The sequence below is a fragment of the Macaca mulatta genome, chromosome 12 (assembly GCF_049350105.2).
Source record: "Macaca mulatta isolate MMU2019108-1 chromosome 12, T2T-MMU8v2.0, whole genome shotgun sequence".
Taxonomy (NCBI): domain Eukaryota; kingdom Metazoa; phylum Chordata; class Mammalia; order Primates; family Cercopithecidae; genus Macaca; species Macaca mulatta.
In genome coordinates, this window is record NC_133417.1 from 90,786,980 (window position 1) to 90,807,626 (window position 20,647).

The following is a 20,647-nucleotide window of genomic DNA, read 5'->3' on the forward strand; positions in this document are numbered from 1 at the left end:
CCATTTAGTGTAATAGTTGATTTGTCCTTTTCCAGAAAGAAGAAAAGAATCTTGTTACTGAACCAACACATTACTTCATACACAGAATTATGAGTTCATCTTCATACAACCAAGAAGATCTCATTTCATCTACTGGGTATATGAAATGAAAGCAGTAGAAATATAGAAATCTGATAAAGTAGAGCTTATGAGTAGAATGGGGCCCCTGGCAAAACTGTAATTGAGCAAGTATTTAGCTTCAGACCTTCCCCCACTGCTTCCCTTCCCTGGCACCCTACTGTGAATAATTCCAAAGCCACTTCTTGCTATCTGCTCCTCCATTTTTAGATACCTGGCCTCTATGTCCTAGTTTTGAAACCAGTTTCTAGTGTATCAGTGTCTTATATAAACTATTTGCTAATGTATTAGGGTATTTTCTAACCTGAGAGAGAGATAATGGCCCAGAAATGAAATATGCAGTATGACTACAAAAGTGTTCATGCTTAGCTCTCTTAAGAAAGCTATTGTCATTGCCTATAAGAAAAATCCAAAGGAATGAGAAAGAAATATAAGTTTTAGCATTCAGAGATAAATCGTAGAAAGCACTGGAGTTTGACATGGCTCTTTAAGAATGGATAGCATTTAAACAAGTGAAAGACAATCCAAGTTTGGATGACACTAAAGGCAAAGTATGGACTGTAAAAGTGATAGGGGACAGAGAGGAACAAAGTGCACTATAGACTTGAAATCTCACAACTCCATCAAGAATAGTGAAAATATCTAAATCTGTGCTTGCATTTATAAAATTATACACAACTTGGAAGAGAGAACTTTGTTTTTAATCTTGGGAGAAGTACTCATGTTATACACAGAAAAATCTAGTGACTTTTTTTTCACTCAGCATGCTGGAATTGTATTTTTTTTTTTTTTGACATGGCCTTATTTTGGGACATCTGTTTTTGGCCCACCATTGTCTCTTTTCTCCTGCATAATAGGTTATTTTTAACATACATAGCTAGAAATGTTGGAACCTCTCTATTGGTTATTTTAGTGAAGTAAAAAACAGGCATAAATAATACTAAATAAAAATGATTTTAGAGCAAGATAATACCAGGAAGCTCAAGGTTCTGATTTCCCCATGGAAACAAAACATAAGCAACTACAATCTGACTAACACAACTTTATAACAGCTCTGGACAACAGTCTGCAGCAACCAAATGAATACTCAATCAAGAAAAAGCTGGCTGCTCATGGTGGCTTATGCCTGTAATCCCACCACTTTGGGAGGCCGAGGCATGAAGATTGCTTGAGGCCAGGAGTTTGAAGTCAGGTTGGGCAGCATAGCAAGACCCTAACTCTACTAAAATAAAATAAAATAATAAAAAATTAGCTGGCATGGTCATATGCACCTAGTCCTAGCTACTCAGGAGGCTGAGGTGATAGAATTGCTTGAGCTCATGAGTTCAAAGTTACAGTGAGCTATGATTTTGCCACTGCACTTTAGCCTAGGCAACAGAGCAAGACTCTGACACACAGAGAGAGAAGACAAAAGAAAGAAAAAGAAAAGAGAGATAAAGGAAAAAGAGTATAAGAGAAAGAGAGAGGAGAAAGAAACAAAAGGAAGAAGGAAAGCAAAAAATGAAAGAAAGGGAAGGAAGGGAGGGAGAGAGGGGTGAAGAAAGGGAAGGAGGAACGGAGAGCAAAAGGGAAAAAACACATTCAAAATAGTTTAAAAAAATCTGTGAAGTTTAACTTGCTCTTGCATCCAACTTCCTCCCAGCATGGTGTAACACAGTCAAGAGAAAGAAGCCCAATTTCCAGTTTCCTCCTTTTGGTGGAAAGAACAGAATAGATCTTGTTCTGACCTATCTATGGGCTTTCTTAAGAAATTATTTTTGTTTCACTTGACTAGGAACTTAGATAGGCAATGGTGTCATAGTTTGGTTCTAAGCCCGGAAACCACAGAAAGTAGTGGATAGGTGCCATAATGCATGAAAACTACAGAGGGACTGCAGAACCATAAACACCTTGGGCAAGAAATTATGGGAAGAGAGAGATACAACAGAACATCTAAGTTCCTAAGAAGGAGTAGGAAGTGACTCTTTGGGAAATTAAATCATTTACAAGCGGCCCAGAAAAACTGAGTTTGGGGATGCACAAACATAGACTTGAAAACTACAATCTCAGAAAAGATCTGAAAAAAACCTAAATCTTTACTTTGGACTGTTTCCAAGGCTCAAAGTCTCATTAATTAGTAAATATTTTCCACATCCAATCAGCAAAAGCTAGAATAGGTGGCTTCTTTATTATTTCAAGTACTCATATTTGAACAAAAGATTACTAAGCATACAAAAAATGGGGAAATTCAAATGGAAAGAATAAAATCCCAGAAAATGTTCCTGAAGAAGCATATCAGTTGGACCTACATGGCAAAGACTTCAAGACAACTATCCTAAATATGTTCAAGAATTGTAGGTAGACAAAGAACTAAGGAAATTAGTAAAAATATGTATGAACAAAATTAAAATATTAATAGGAAAATTATAAAAAAGAACCAGACAGTAATTCTGGTTTTGGTAGTGCATTAGGGTAACTACAGTTAACAACAATTTATTGTATATTCTAAAATAACTAAAAGAGAGGAATTGGACTATTCCTAATACATAACACAAAAAACAATAAATGTTTGAGGTGATAGATACCCCAATTACCCTGACTTAATCATTGCACATTGTATACCTCTATCAAAACATCACATGTAACCCATAAACATGTGCAAGTATTATGTACTCATAAAAATTAAAAATTAATTCTGGAGCTGAAAAATATAATAACTGAATTGAAAAATTCATTGGAGAAGTTCAACAGCAAACTTGGACAGACAGAAGAAACAATCAGTGAACTTGAATGCAAGTCATTTGAAGTTGCCAAGTCTAAAGACCAAAAGGAAAAATGATTGAAAAAAAATAAGCAATGCCTAAAGATTTTTGAAACACCATCAAGCAGAATAATATACACATTATGTAAATTCCAGAAGAAGACATTGAGAAAGAAACAGAGAGATAATTTGAGGAAACAAGGGCTGAAACTTCCTAAATTTGAAGAAAGACATACATACACAAATAAAAGAAGCTTAACAAACTACAAGCAGAATAAACACAAAAATATCATATTAAGACACATAATGATCAAACTGTCAGAAGACAACCTTTAAAGTAGACAAAGGAAAGTGATTCATTGTGTACAAATAACCCTCATAATACTATTAGTGATTTTCTCATTAGTAACCTTACAAGCAAGCCAAGAGGCAGTGAGATGATATACTTAAAGGAATGAAAGAAAAAAACATACTGTCAAACAAGAATTCTACATCCAGCAAAAAATGTTCTTCAAAAATGAGGAGAAATTAAGACATTCCAAGACAAGGAAAAGCGGAGGGAGTTCATTAACACTAGACCTACCTGACAGGAAATGCTAAAGAAAGTTCTTCAAGTTAAAAAGATAAATGAAATGATGCTAGACAGTAACTCAGAGCCATATGAAACTATGTAATTTTTAACAAGTGTAAATACATGAACAAATATAAAAATAGTATTATCATAATTTAGCTCATATATCCACTTTTTATTTTCTAAAGAATTTAAAAGACGAATAAAACAGATTATAAGTTTATGCTAATGGGTACAGAATATAAAAAGGTAATTTTTGGGACCTCAATAACATAAAGTGGGTAGGGGGCAAATGTGTTAAAAAGTAGAGTTTTTGTATGCAATTAAATTTACTTGGTATCAATTAAAAATTAGAATAATAATTTTAGGATGTTACACATAATCCTTGTAATAACAACAAAGAAAATATTCCTAAAATATACATAAAAGAAAATGAGAACTGAATTAAAATGTGTCACTAAAAAGTTCATCTAAATACAAAGGAAGACAGTAATGGAAGAAATGAAGGACAAAACAACTGTAAGATGCAGAAAACAACAAAATGGCAAAAGAATGTTATTCTCTATTACTGATTACTTAAAGTATAAATGTGTTAAACACTTTAATCAAAAGAGATAGAATGACAAAATGGATTTTAAAAACAGAATCCAACTGTATGTTATTCGTAAGATATTCTCTTTAGGTCTAAGAATACATGTAGGTTGAAAGTGAAAGAATTGAAAAATATACCCCATGCAAATAGAAACCAAAAGAGAGGGGAAAAAAGGACATTGTATGATGATAACAGCATCAATTTACCAGGAAGAGATAATAATTAAAAACATATACAAATGGTCTCCAGCTTAGTGAAAATTTGACTTACAATTTTTTAACTTTATGACAGTGTGAAAGGAATACATATTCAGTACCATATTCAATATATTATATGATAGTTTTAATACTTTGTGTTAGATGATCTTGCCAAACTCTAGGCTAATGTATGTGTTCTCAGCACATTTAAGGTAGATTAGGCTAAGTTATGATGTTTGGTAGCTTAGATGTGTTAAATACATATTCAATGTATGATATTTTCCATTTAAAATGGGTTCATTGAGACGTAACCCCATTGTAAGTTGAGAAGCATCTGTATGCACCAAACATCAGAGCTCTAAAATATACTAAACAAATACTAACAGAATTGAAGAGGAAATAAACAGCTCTACAATAATAGTAAAGGACTTCAATATGCCATTTTCAATCATGGAGAGACAACTAAACAAAATAAGGAAATAGAGGATGTTGATATGTTTGGGCTGTGCCTCCACCAAAATCTCATCTTGAATTGTTGTTCCCATAATCCCCACATGTTGTGAGAAGGACCAGGTGGAAGGTAATTGAATCATTGAGGTGATTACTCCTATGCTGCTTTTCTCATGATAGTGAGTGAGTTCTCATAAGATCTGATGGTTCTATAAGGGGCTTTTCCCCCTTTTGCTTGGCACTTCTCCTTCCTGCCACCAGGGGAAGAAGGATATGTTTGCTTTCACTCCACCATGATTGTAAGTTTCCTGAGGCCTCCCTAGGTACACAGAACTGTGAGTCAATTAAATCTCTTTCCTTTATAAATTACCCAGTCTCAGGCAGACCTTTATAGCAACATGAGAACAGACTAATACAGATGTGAATAAAACTATAGATTTATTCAACCTGTCATATATATATAGTTAAATATATATGTGTATGTGTGTGTGTGTTTGTATATATGTATAAAACAATAGCAAAATACACAGTTTTCTCAAATGCACATAGCACACTCTCCAGGATAAATTATATCTTAGGCCACAAAATGAGTCTTAATAAATTTTAAAAGTTTGAATACATACAAAATATATTTTCAAATTGCAGTGGGATAAAGCTAGAAATCAATAGCAGAAGGAAAAACCAAAACACCCTTAAAAATGTGAAAATTAAACAATATAGTATCAGCTTATGGGTCAAAGAAGAAATAATAAGGGAACTTACCAAACTCACCAAAATTTAAGGAATACAACAAAAACAATGTTAAGAAGAAAATTTATAGTCATAAATAAATCAAATAAGAAAGATCTTATACCAACAACTTTATACCTTAAGCAACTAGAGAAAGAACAAACTGAAAGGTATTAAGTGGAAGAAAATAATAAAGATTAGACCAGGAATAAAATAGACAATAAAAAAAGTAGAGAAAATCAAGAAAACTAAGAGTTGGTTCATTTAAAAAAAAAAAAAATCAATGAAATTGACAAGTCTTCAGCTAGATTACCTAAGGAAAGAAAGAGAAGACTCAGTTAAAATCATAAATGAAACAGGTAAAATAGCAACTGAGTTTATAGAAATAAAAGGATTAAAAGAGGGTACTATGAATAATTGTATGCCAACAAATTGGATAATCTAGATGAAATGGATAAATTCCTAGAAATATACAGCTTGTAAAGACTGAATTATGCTAAATTAGAGTGAACAAATTTAGAAATAGTAAAGAAATTGAATCAGTAACTGAAAAACCTCCTAAGAAAGAAAAGCTCATGACCAGATAGATACTTTCATTGGTGGATGTCACAAATTTCAAAGAATTAACTCTAACCCCCCTCAGACTTTTCAAAACAATTGAAAAGAGGAAACACTTCCAAAGTCATGATGCCAGCATTACATTATTGCCAAGACCAAAGACAGCAATAAAACACTACAGAACAATATTACTGATGAATATTGATGCAAAAATCTTCAACACGGTATTAGCTAACCAAATTCATCAGTATATTAAAAGGTTTATAGATCATGACCAAGTCGGTTTTATCCCAGGAATGCAAACAAGTTTCAACACAAAAAACCAATCAATAGGCCAGGCACAGTGACTCACGCCTGTAATCCCAGCACTTTGAGAAGTTAAGATGGGCAGATTTCTCAAGCCCGACAATTTGAGACCAACCTGGGCAACATGGCGAAACCCCATCTCTCCAAAAAAAATACAAAAAATAGCCAGACATGGTGGTGTGCACCTGTGGTCCCAGCTACGAAGGAGGCTGAAGCAGGTGGATTTATTGAGAATAGGAAGTTGAGGTAGGCTGCAGTGAGCTGTGATCACACCACTTCGCTCCAGCCTGGGTGACAGAATGAGACCCTGTCTCAAAAACAACAACAACAACAACAACAACAACAACAACAAAAATCAATGTAATACATCACATTAACAGAATGAAAGGGAAACACACACGTACACACACACACACCTGTCAATCTCAAATGATGCAGGAAAACCGTTTGACAAAAGTTAAATCTTTTACATGGATAAAAGGACTCAGCACAGCAGGAAGAGAAGGAAATTACTTCAGCATTGTTAAGGTCATAAATGAAACATCTACAGCTAATATTGTAGATATTAGCTGTATCTAATATCTATCTCAGTGGTGAAGAAATGAAGTATTTTCTCTGAGATCAGGGACAAACAAAAAACAATGACTACTTTTGCCACTTCTATTTAACACAGTACTGAAAATGCTAGTCAGAAAAATTAGGCAAGAAGAAAGGGAAAGGCATTCTAATTGGATGAGCAGAAAAATTATTGTTTATAGATGACATGGTCATAATGTAGAAACCCCTGAAGAACACATAAAAAATGTTGTAATAATGAATTAATTCAGCAAAGTTACCAGATATAAAATCAACACAGAAAAGATAGCTGCATTCTGTATAATTACAATGAGCAATCTAAAAATAATTAAGGAGAAAACAATTTAAATTGAGGGGAAAACAAATTTAAAAATAATTTAAGGGGAAAATCCATTTATATTAATAACAAACAGAATAAAATACTTAGGGATACCTTTAACCAAGGAACTGAAAGACTTGTACTTTCAATATTGCTATAAGAAATTAAAGAGAACGCAAATAAGTAGAAAGACACCTCATGTTTATAGATTAGAAGACAATATTGTTAAAATGTTAATTCTACTCAAAGTAATCCATAGAATCAATGGAATCCTTATCAAAATACCAATAATTTTTTTTTGCAGAAATACAAAATTTATCCTAAAGTTCATTGGTTTCTCAAGAGACCCTTAATAGGCAAAAAATCTTAATATAGAACAAAGATGCAGATGTCTTATTTACTGATTTCAAATCTTACTACAAAGCTACCGTAATCAAACAGTGTGATACTTACATAAAGACAGACTTATAAAGCAAAGAAATGGAATAAAGAACCCAGAAATAAACCCTTCCATATATGGTCAAATGATTTTTACCAAGGGTACGAAGACAATTTAATGAGGGAAGGGATGGCCTTTTCCACAGGTGGTGATGGAAATAGATACTCACATGCAAAAAACAAACAAAAATGAAGGTGAACCCTTACCTTACGCCACATACAAAAATTAACTCAAAATGAGTCAGAGATCTAAACATAAGAGCTAGAAAAACTTTTGTCAGAAGACATGGGAGAAAGGCCTCATGACATTGGATTTAACAGTGTTTGTTGTTGTTGTTGTTGTTGTTATGAAATCAAAGCACAGGAAAGAAAAAGAAAAATAGGTATATTGTGCTTCATTATGATTAAAACTTTTGTGCTTCAAAGGACACCATCAATGAAGTGAAAAGTCAACCCATGGAATGGGAGAAAATATTTGCAAATTATATATATAGTAAATAATTAAGATTCAGAATATGTAAATAATTCCTGTGACTCAACAATGATAAAACAACCCAATTAAAAATGTGCAAAGGACTTAGACAGTTCTCTAAGAAAATATACAAATGGCTAAGAGGCACATAAAATGATTTTCAATCATTTCCCTAATCATTAGGGAAATGCAAATCACAATCACAAGATTCCACTTTCAACACATTAAGATAACTAAAGAAGGGAGGGAGGGACGGAAGGAGGGAGGGAAAAAAGAAGTAAAGGCAAAGAAAACAAGTACTGGTAAGGATGTCAAGAATTGAAACCCTTATGCATCAATGGTGGAAATTTCAATGGTGTAGACACTGTGGAAAACAGTATTGGGCGGGTTCTCAAAAATTAAATATAGACTTACCCTACGATCAAGCAATTCTCCTTCTGTGTACATACTCAAAATACTTAAAAGCAGGGACCAAAACAGATATTTCTACACCGTTATTCACCATAGACAAATGGTGGAAGCAATCCCAATGTCTATCGATAGATGAATAAACAAGCAAAATGTGTTATAAATATTCAATGGAATGCTATTCAGCCTTAAAAAAGAAAGATATTATGGCACATACTACTGGATGTATGAACTTTCAAATATATTTTGCTAATTGGGATAGGTCAGCACAAAAGGACATTTCATGATTCTCATATGAAGTCCCTAGCATAGTCAAAATCATAGAGACAGAAAGTAGAATAGTGGTTCCCAGGGGATGGGGAGAGATGGAAATTAGGTTTTAATGTTTAATTGGTATAGAGTTTCAGTTGAGAAAGATGAAAAAAGTTCTGGAGCTGGATGGTTGTGATGGTTGCACAACACTGCAAATGTACTTAATGCTATAGAACTGTACACTTAAAATGGTTAAAATTGTAAATTTAATGTATGTATAACCACAATTTTAAAAGTAGGGGAAAAAGTCAATCAGAAATCATTTTTATTTGATTTGGAATCTCAGAGAATAGTATATTATTTAAGCTTTCTTTCCATATGAAGACTAACTGTTCTTTTGCTTAATCAGTAACTTCTTCATTTATCAAATTCACCCTAAATGATGTTCTTTTTCTTTTATTTTAGTGAGGATGAAGATTGTTGCCCAGACCCAAGTGCTAAAATATTAGAAGGTTGGACTCTTTTTTCTTAAATTAGGAAGTGTTCAAAGATAAATGTCTACTATTTTGATGTGTGTGTGGTTTTTTTTTTTTAGTTATCAAACTTGAAGTTAATACAGGCTTTATTTTTTCTATGAGTTTATCTACTTTAGAAAATGATCCAGTATTACCTCATTCAGGTGTTAAAATGAGTTAAATACTTTGCCTTGCCTAAATTACCGTTAAGATTTTATCACTGATTGTGGTATCAAGTATACGGAGTGACATGAATTCACATTTACCATACTCCTGTGAAATATCTACAAAATAGAGAGTATTGTAACAGCAGTTTCTATCTGAGCCAGAATCCATGCTACTAGAATTTAATTATTTCTTTGAAGGATTATGCCTCTTTTTAAAGCTAAATTTATTCCCTCATATTAAAATCTGGCTAGGATGTACCTCACTTTTTTTTTTCATTTTTCTATTTTTTTTTTTATTCAATCCTTAATAGTACTGGCTCCTTAGAAAATTTGTAACGACTTTTAGGTTCTCTAATTGTCAAGACTTTAGAGGGAGGATCAATATGGTTCTAACAATAATAGCATATATAAGATGTAGAGTGTCATGTTTGCTATAAAGTCACATTGAAAGTCAAACCACAAGTTTATCATTACTATTTCAAACATGCAACCAATTCAACATATTCTCCCAATTTGAAAGTGAAAATCATTTTTATTAAGATAATCCATAAAATAACATTAAGTATGCCAGAATTCAGTGACCATATCATAGATTTCACAAAAACCACTCCTATAATGTCTGAATTGTGGAATTATACTTTGCTAGATGCCAACAGAAACTGTTTCATACAACCATACTCATTTCATAGATGAGGAAACTCAAGCTGAGGGTGAGGCAGTGACCCATCCGACATTCCTCTGAGTCAAAAACAGAGTCCAAAACAGACCAATGTAACAGACGTGGCACACCAAAAGGGAGGAGGGGGGTGACTGCTGAAAAATTACCTATTGGGTATAATATTCACTATTCAGGTGATAGGTCACTAAAAGCCCAACCTCACCATTATGCAATATATCCAAGTAATAATCCTGCACATGTATCCGGTGAATCTCTATATAAACAAAAGTTCCATCTGCATCCCACGTCTCCTGCCTCTAAATTCAGTGTTTTAATATGCTTTTTCCAACTTCATTTTGGTGATCTTGCTTAGTACTTATATCCTTTAGTAATATCACAGATGTTCAACTAAATCATTTACTTACTCATTCATCCAAAGATTTGCTGAGTGTTTTCTTTGTATCCTGAGATTCCATGTCTGAACAAGACTGACAAAGGTTTTGCTCTCATGGAATTTACACTTTAACTCGGAGTAGGAAGTCCCATCCCAGGAGTAAAGACTTAAACAAGATAATTCCAGACATTAATAAGTAAAGTCATGTGTCACATAGTGATGTTTTGGCCAATGATGGACCAGTATAAAATAGTGGTCCCATATGATTATAATACTGTATTTCTACTGTACTTTGTCTATGTTTAGATACACAAATACTTACCATTGTGTTACAGTTGCCTCCAGTATACAGTGTCATAACATTCTGTACAGGTTTAGCCTAGAAGACATACCACACCATATAGCTTAGGTGTATAGTAGGCTATAGCATCTAGGTTTGTGTAAGTACATCCTATGATGTTCACACAATGATGCAATCACCTAACGAGGCATTTCTCAGAATGTAACCATGTTAAGCAATGCATGACTGTACTTCCCATCTCATTTAGAACAAAATCTCAAGTCATCACAATGGCTTACAAACCCCTACATCATCTGGGCATCACCCTAACATCTTATTCCCCCTCTAAGGTACTCCTCTTTTTCTTTCTGGCTCAATTCATTCCAATCACACTAACCTCCTTGCTGTTCCTCAAACACTTTATATATTAATGGCCCTTGGATTTGCTGATCCTCCTGTACTCTTTCCCCTATATCTGCATTGCTCATTCCTTACTTTCAGATCTTGGCCCAAATGTCACTTTCTCAGGTCTTCTCTGGCCACACTCTGAAACTGCAACTTAATTCTGATCAGTGCACTACCTATCCCAGTTCTTTGCTTTACTGGATAGCACTTTCTGTTATAGTGTGTATTTTAATTGTTTTTTTGACTGTCTCTCTAGAATGTAAGCTTCATAAAGGTGGAGATTTCTGTCTGTTAACAGCTGTATCACCAAGAGCCTAAAACACTACTTTGTTTATAGTAGATACAGGGATTTAATGAGATAGGAGAGACTATTGGATCAACCAAAGGTGAAGGAGGAGTACAAGAATTCTTTCTTTTGGTTACGTTAAGATTGAGGTATCCTTTAGACATTCAAGTTGAGATGTCACATAAGCAATTGGATATTTAAGTCTGAAATTAAGTGGAAAGATCAAGGCCAGATATATTCATTCCTAATTCATATATACAATAAAATCTCAAATAACTTAAATCCAAAAATTGGGGCCCCATAAATATCAGGAAATTTTTTATGCCTCTTCATCAAAACAACTTCCTAGTTTTTCTGGGGAGTTGGAAGCCCATATGCCTTAGAAACTTAAAAACTTGTGTTTGGAATCATTGCCCTTGTAGTAAACCCAAATGTTCTCATTCATTTAAAATAAAATCTGTTCAATTATGTGCAATATATATTTAGGTGCTTTTTAGGAAGATTATCAACCAACAATGAAATCTAACCAATTTTGTCAGATATTTTAATCACTTCTCATATTTGAGCTGATTGAGATTTTACTGTTACTTTTTTTTAGAACCCATATTGGCCCAAAGGGTACTTTAGATAGTTATTGCTTGTGTTGGCTCGTGATGAGTGTAGCTATATAAAATGCATAGTTTTTTCTTATATGATATCTATAGCCAAGGAAGACAGTCTCATTCACGTACTATGTATGAGAAAACAGAGTCAGAGAAGTTAGATGTTCAGTGTTCACACAGCTTTAAGCAATGAAGCTAAGATTTAAATACAGGGTTTCTGCCTTCTTAGCAGGTTAGCTGCTTCCCTTGCAGTGGGTTCTTGAGAAGCTTCTCTCACAGTGTCATTTCTACCTCCTTGCCTGAATTTATTTCACTAATATATTGACCTCCCCTGGAACTCAGACAACTTTTGGTTCTATAGACTCCACCAAATTTCCTCTGAGCATTACCTCGAAGCTCTCCTGATTCTCCCAGAAGTTACTATTTAATAATACCCGTACTCTCCTCTTTATTCTAATAAGCTGCTTTTAAGTAGGTATGTAAAGAAAGTGGTAGACCTGGAAGGGCTTTTAAGAATCATCTATAGAGTAATCCCTCATTTCACAGGTAAACAAACAGGCTTATAGGGATTGAATAGTTGCGCATAGATGTATAGCTACTAAGTTACAGAGCTTGCCTCTCCCACTATGTTACATTTCATCTTTCATAATTTCTAAATTTCTAACTGAAGGGCTAAGACATGCCCCAACATTCTAGGGCTCTCACTTACTTCAGTGTTGTTCCCAATTGCTTATACATTTAAAATAACAACTTCTTCGACCTGCTTAAATTATATGATTCTTTGGTGAAAAATAAGTAATATGATCAGATTTGTGTCAACAAATATATATGCCTCAGAAAGAGACTATTTTACTTTTTTTTAATCTCTACAGAAAGTTCTCAGGAACAAAAGCCAGAGCATGCAAGCAGTGTTAAGGTAAGTATTTTTAATTAGCCTTAATTGGTATATATTAGGATCTAGTTAAGAACAACTCAGTTTTCATAGTTCAGTCAGGGACTGTGTGGTATGATTTGAAGGATATCAGAAAGCATTCTCCTATTCACAATTTCTTACACCCTCTCCCTCTTCCTAGTTGAGGCCTGTCCCTGGTATACTAAAATATGTTGACAAAATCCTTTGGGTTAAGTCATCATTTCTTGTTTAGGTGCACAAAGTAATATACTGGTTCTCCCTAGCATCTAAGTACAATTCTGTTTATTAGCTCTGTTAGTACAGTCTCTAGCAAAACACTAGAGGGAGTGAATTACTCGGCCCTACCTAGGATGAGTAGACTCAAGTGAGAAACTTGGGGAGGTGGGGAGAAAACAGAAGCTTCAAACATGGGAGGGGCATGGCTTGCAGGAAGTGAGTGCTAATTCTATTTTTCTGTATTCCTAAACATTACTTCTTTACCGGCAACTTTCCACAAAGCCCACCTACTCCCCAGTGTGAGCCAAGAAAATTTCCTCTTTATAAATCTTTCTTATAAAGTTTCCAATGAGAAATGAAGCTACACATCTTCGTCTGTGTTTTTTAATCAGATTGTTTCTTTCTTGGTTCAGTTTAATCACCCTTCAAGTGGGTCCTTCCACCCCCACATACAACATAAGCTATCAATTATGGAGTTACTTCTCATATCGCAATATAGTACAATTTTCAGAACCAACTTTTAAAATCTTATAACTTACACTTAAGATATATTTTTTTAAATGTTCAAAGATACTGGATTTATCACCCACTGAAGCTAATCCTCATTTGTGAATATAAGTATTTATTTAACTACCTCAGGCTCCATTTTGGCCACACTTTACATATAACTTGCATATATGTAAATTTACAGTATAATTTACAGTAAAATTATATGGCAACAGAAGGGAAATGCTGAAGCTCTAATCTAAGAACCTGTTGACACTCAGTGTGTCAAGTGGAATTTCTGGCTAATCTGGACTCCTTCTGCTTTTGTTCCTTCCCTCTTTGCTACCTTTTCCATGGTAAAATTATGGGTAAAGTTGTTATCTAATCCAGTTCTGGGTAAGGTGGAGTAGGCAGGCTCCATCTTACCTCTCTCAGTGATTACAACTAAACACTGTGGGTAACTACCGAGGATTCTGAAAAATAAATAACAAGAGTTAGGCAGGGGAATCAAAACTCAAAGAATGGCCGATGCCATTGTGAGTTTCCTGGGTTTTGTTATTTTATTTGCACATCCTCTAAGACTCAGGGAAACTCAAATCCTGGAATTGCATAGATCAACTGGATAGAATATAGCTCCTAGAGAAACCATTGTTTTCTTACCGCTTAGGAGATTCCCGTGACATGGAGAATCTGGGGAGAATCCCCACTTTCTCTCCCTCCTTGGTCCTGCCTCAAGGCAAGGTCCCCTCGTGAAGCTGCATGGCAGTAGCAGCAGAGGCCGCTGAGGTACCACTTAAAACTCTGAAAGAAAATTCTTCTCTGACCAATAGGGAAAGGGTCCTCAGTAGACTAAGGAGTATTGATTGAGCCTGTTGTGCTTTTCTCTGCTTTCTCTTGTCACTTTACTCTTAGTGGTAGATGCAGATATAAACTAGAAACAGCACATACACAGAGGCTAAAGCCACAGCATTTTAGCCATAGAACTAGAAAAGGGGGCTAATGAGAGACAGGCATTGAGGAAAATCACAAAAAGGGGAACCTCAAAAATCTGTTTATAATGCCCCCTCTGAATTGTACATATTTGGAAATTACCTGAAGTTACAAAGACAAAAGTCTTCGAGAACTTGAACTGCATTCTTAACAGTAGTGCATACATAAGGATACTCAAAGCTACAAAAATTTTGAAAACAGAAATTAAATTGAAACCACAGCCATGAGAGGCAGGCTAGGATGTGTGATCTGAACATAATGAGTCAATTACCTACCAAAATAAAAAAACACGCGCACACACACACACATCCTCTACAGGATTTTGAAAGGACCAAAAATCTGACTACTTACATATAATGTGCAGGATACATTCCAAAATGATTCAACATACAAAAAACAAAGACAATATCTACAGCTTTCAAGGAAAAGGTCAAAAGATGCCAACTCCGACATAGCCAAGGTTTTGAAATTTTTAGATTAAAAACTTTAAAGTCATGATTTTAACAATGCTCCATTAAGTAAGGGTAAGCACTCTTGTATCTAACAAACAGATACACGTTTTCAGCATAACTTAAGTACTGTCATCCCCTCATAGCTGTAGGGGATTGATTCCAGGAATCCCAAAAGATATCAAAATTCAGGGGTACTCAAGGTCCTTATATAAAATGGTATATTTGCATATAACCTACACACATCCTCCCATATATTCTAAATTATTTCTAGATTACTTATCATACCTGACACAATGTAAATATTATGTAAATAGTTCTTATGCTATATTATTTAGGGAATAATGACAAGAACAATAAGTCTATACATATTCAGTATACATACAGCTGTCCATTATTTTTCATTTATTTTTTATCTTTAGTTGGTTAAACTTATGGATACACAACTGAGAATCAGCACTTTACATTGTCTCTGCCCCATTTTATTCCTCAGTTATCTTGTTTCCAATAGCTTAATATGTGAGCACCCTTAAGTCGTCTTGGAGGAACTATGGTAAAACTCTTGTAATAGTATCTGTTGCTTTTTACCTGATATAGACACTGCGCATTCCTCTTATGTTACATGTATTTAAGCCTTGTTTTATTGATTTTTAACAGATGACATTTTAGAATAGCTACAGAATTCTGGTACCCTTCAAATCTACCATTTTAGAATAGTTTCAGAATAGCTGAAACCCCACCACCTGTCCCAGGCTACTTTATGCCTCTCTGGGACAATTGCTGCTCTTGCATTCAAAATTGATAAAGGTCTACAGAGTAAAGCTAGTACTGGAGACACAATCCCAGCACAACCAGGTCCACAGAGTCACTTTATTGCTCCAGACTCTGCAGTGGCTAAGATTTCAATAAAAGAAAATTTGGGGTTACAAAGTGAACATCCTTTTTTCTCCCCTTACTATTACATCTTTTTTCAGAAAAGAATTTTTAACTTTTTTCAATTCAGTCAAAGGATAGAGGAGGCAGATAGAGCTGAGATTTTTCATGAGTTAATATGGCTGAACCATTGACCCTCATTTAGTGCTAGCCAAAGCCTGCATTCATAACAAGTGTCAATCTTAGGCATCTTACTTTCCAAAAATTATGAGCCTCAGCCTTATTGAACAATTCTTTGAGATTGCAGAGCACAGATATATTTTATGTAAGATACTGTAATGGTATTTATAGGTATATCTAGTGGATTTGAGGATTTATGGGTATATTTAGTGTTTAGTTTCCAGTGAAAGACTCAGTTTGTATTTCAATTTACCTTGGCAGTTTATCACCATCTTTGAAAGATCCAAGGATGTTCTTGGCAGTGCAAATCCCTCAAAGGAAGTCACTTCAGGTACAAAATGTACTATTTTAACAACTGGTGTAATTAAACTCTCAACTGCATCATTTTGAGTTTAGAATTTTTTATTACTGTCTGGAAATGAGTGACTCTCCCCTTGCATATTATCAAAATGGGATTGAAATAATATTCTTACTGTTTGTATAAATACCAATTTTCAGTTAATTATGTAGTTCTCTATCTTTACACCAAAGGGACAATAGATAATATAACTAAAATATATCAGGCCCTAGCTATTCCCATTTTATTTAAAGAAAAAAAGTGAGAATCATTAAAAAGAAAAATGACAATACGTTATCCCAGGTTATCCCACAGCTAACAAGCAGCAGAGCTACGTTTCAAATCCCAATCTCATGCAACATCATCACTGTCTACACACTCAAATGGTTATAAGAGCAAGGTAGGTACCATAAACAACAGCAGCAGGTTGAGAAGGGGTGTGTGACTCATGGGAGATGGCATGCTGTCTTTGAAGGAGGCAGCTGCTACTCAGCTACAATCATTGGCATGCTAGATTGTTCCTAGTTCTTCCATTTTTTCAAAAGAAGCTGGGAATTAAAGTTTTATATTAAAATTTATAACTTTTGAGTGTCATGTACTACAATCAAGAAAATACAGGATTTTAGTAGCCCTATCACAACTTATGAAGTATCAGAAAAGCACATAAATGATTATTTCTTTACATATACAATTATTTCTTTATGTATAAAATAATAATTTTGTTAAACTGAGATGATTATATTCTTTAAAACCTCATGCTGAATAAATGGTGCAAAAAAATCCAAATAGGAACTCTCTCATTACCTACACAATCCTATTTTCCATGACATAAATAATCACTTGGGGTCAGTCAATGGAAAATTTAAAGTAGGTGAGAATTTATAGTATTTTTAATGTGCTTCTACTTTCTCTTGAGCATTCTGAAATAGGTGTCCACACTGTGTATAGTTGAAAGTTACTTTCGCATTTAACTCATTAGACATTTTCAGAGAGTGTTCTGCTGAGAAAAGAGAAATGGACTTTTGCATACTTGACTAAAGAAGTCTTATAGTACAGTAGGCATAATGATGTCATGAGAGTCAGAAAATCTGGACCCTATTACCAGCTGGGCCACCTTTTACTCATATGACCTTAGGCAAGGTATTTGACCTCAGCATCCAAAAATAAAGATATCATTCTTCTTGTTTACTTTGTCCACAGAAACTCCCAAGTCTGATGTCTCCAAACAAGGATCTAAAATGCTGACAAAAATGTCTTCAGCTTTGTCAAAGGTGTTTTCTCTATGTAACACCAGTAATCCCACATCTTCCTCACCAGCTCACAAGGATGAACACTGAAGCTTTTGTACCTGATATAAGTATGCTTACTTCTCTTAGAAAATAAAGTGGTTTTTAAAGCATAGTATAGTGTCTTATAAGATGATTCATATACTACTGAAAATAAAAGCAAAAGGAAGCATAAAAGGGACCAGGTAAAAGAAGGGTTTAACAAATGCTTTGGATAAGCATTTTGATGTAAGAAATGCTAATAATTAGTATTACCTGTGTGCCATGAGAGTTAAATGACTAAACATATAATTATTAAACTAGACAACTCACAGTACCCACCAGGAAATGCACATTGATTTCTCCTGTTAAATTTTATAGGATGTTGTTACTGGGATAGTTATTAAATTGAGATGAAAACCAAGCTGAACATGAAACTATGTAAGGGACAAGTTTATTGTTAAAGGCATATTTAGATACTCAAATAAAAGGATTTATACCAGATAAATTTTTCCCACCTGTAAGTAAAGTTAGTTTAGTTTATGTCTCCCAGGCAAAATGATCCAACTGTAGATAAAGCATCATTTGAAAGTAAGCGATAACTGTATAAATTCCATATATGCATAAAATGGCCGCTGTGATTTAAAAAATCCTTACAAGTAAGGTACTTCTTATGGATAAAATATCAATCAAGAAATCATTGGTCAATAAAGTTATTAAATAATTTTCAGGAATATTATACTCAAATATAGAGATCAAGATCCATTTGTAAAAACAAAAAGTAATGGGAAAAATTTAATAAGGTGGCTAGCTAGTGCAGTGATAAATTTTTCAAAATTAGCTGAACTTGCAACTTTGTGATATAGTTTCAACGTCAGCATATTTGCCTCTGGAATCCAAGGAGGTTTTATAAAGAGATTCAACAGATGGACCAAGCAGCCAGGAAAGAATGTCAAATATTGTCACCCAAAAATGGTGACTAATGAATTTTTAGAGAATGTGGATTCTATTTTATCTAAAATTTTCTTGACAATTGCCAGTAATAAAGCAGAAATTTCTGAAACAGTTTTGTTTTAAAACACCAAACTTCCTTTAATGAAGTTGACTGGTGCAGTAATGACAGGAGAGAAAAAAGTGATTATCTAGTTAAATATTTACATATAAATAATAAATTATTTAACTGGAGGTTTAGTCTACTTATAATAATCTCTTAAAAATAGATTAATCCCAAAGATCATACAAAATTGCCTAACTTGTAGATGCAGACCTTCTAAAAAATTATGGTTGGTGAGAAATAGCTGGAAATTCATTTCTGAATTATTTTCAGAAGAGCTCACTCTACATCAGTTTGCATTAGTTGACAGTGTTGTTGAAAGCATTCTTACAGATGTCATCCAAACCAATGATGTTTCCCAAACTTAGATATTATGTGTTTATAAGTTGTCTTTCAACATAACATAAGATTTCACTGTAAAAATTTAAAGTACTCTAATTCACATACTTATCAATTGAATAATATATAAATGTAAGATACTCTGATTTAAGAGAGTTTTTAATGGTGAAGGAAATTTCCCGTTTTCTCTGACTCAATTAGAGGAAAGAACGTCAAGTTCAGAATTAGTCCTTGAAGTTGACAAACTTTAGTAAGGAATGGTTAATATTATTGAGAAATTTAAGTCCTAGGAAAAACCATCCAGAAATACTTTTGTGTTAGACATGTATAAGAAACATTGTCTTTATTTTCAACTGAACTAGTAGGGTAAATGTGCTAAAAGTATCAAACACTGAATTGAAAAAAAAATATATTATTACCTGATAAAACCTGTAGTAGCTGAAATTTCTAAAAGTAACATTAGTCTTCTAGCTAATGACTAATGCTAAAGCAGAAGAAAGCTTTCAAGATTCATAAAATTGAAATTATTTCTTAGGTTGTTGATTATGTGTTTTACTAAAACGAACTGGAAAACATTTTGTGTGAAAGACTAGAAAATAGACATTTTAGGTTTGTAGATTCTCTGTCAAATCTACTCCATTATGCTATTGTAGCATAAAACCAACCATATACAACACATAAGCAAATAGATGTGGATGTGATTCAATAAAACTTTCTTTATAAACACTGAAATTTGAATCTCATTTAATGTTACATGTCATAACATAGTATTTTTATTTTGATTTTTTCAATAATTTAAAAATATAAAAATTATTCTTAGGTTGATTAAAGACAAGTGACAGGACAGATTTAGTCTGTGCTGATTTCTGTACTATAATAATTTGGAACCCATGAATAAGCTTAATTTTTTTTTTTTTTTTTTTTTTTTTTTTTTTTTGAGACAAGAGTCTCGCTTAGTCGCCCAGGCTGGAGTGCAATGGCGCGATCTCGGCTCACTGCAAGCTCCGCCTCCCGGGTTCATGCCATTCTCCTGCCTCAGCCTCCCGAGTAGCTGGGACTACAGGCACCCGCCGCCTCGCCCGGCTAATTTTTTGCATTTTTAGTAGAGACGGGGTTTCACCGTGTTAGCCAGGATGGTCTCGATCTCCTGACCTCGTGATCCGCCCGCCTCGGCCTCCCAAAGTGCTGGGATTACAGGCGTGAGCCACCGCGCCCGGCTTAAGCTTAATATTATATGAAGGGTACAGATTATTGCCTTAAAATAATACTAGTGAAGGTTCAAATTCTGTTGTGGGAATTCAGGGACCCTGAATGGAGGGACTGGCTGGAGCCATGGCAGATGAACATAAATTGTGAAGATTTCATTTTAATATGGACATTTATCAGTTCCCAAATAATACTTTTATAATTCCTTACATCTGTCTTTACTTTAATCTCTTAATCCTGTTATCTTCGTAAGCTGAGGATGTACATCACCTCAGGACCACTGTGATAATTGTGTTAACTGTACAAA

At 34.1% G+C, this 20,647-nt stretch overlaps 1 protein-coding gene across 1 annotated transcript in view; it reads left to right on the forward strand.

The window, feature by feature from the left end:
• The window catches only part of FSIP2 (fibrous sheath interacting protein 2), a 97,956-nt gene extending 80,143 nt beyond the window's left edge, over positions 1 to 17,813 (forward strand). Inside the window, exons 20-24 of the mRNA XM_077957301.1 lie at positions 36 to 136; positions 9,191 to 9,237; positions 12,905 to 12,948; positions 16,401 to 16,470; positions 17,677 to 17,813. Coding sequence (XP_077813427.1) covers positions 36 to 136; positions 9,191 to 9,237; positions 12,905 to 12,948; positions 16,401 to 16,470; positions 17,677 to 17,813 — 399 coding nt within the window. The remainder of the gene's footprint in view (positions 1 to 35; positions 137 to 9,190; positions 9,238 to 12,904; positions 12,949 to 16,400; positions 16,471 to 17,676) is intronic.
• The last annotated feature ends 2,834 nt before the right edge of the window (positions 17,814 to 20,647 follow it).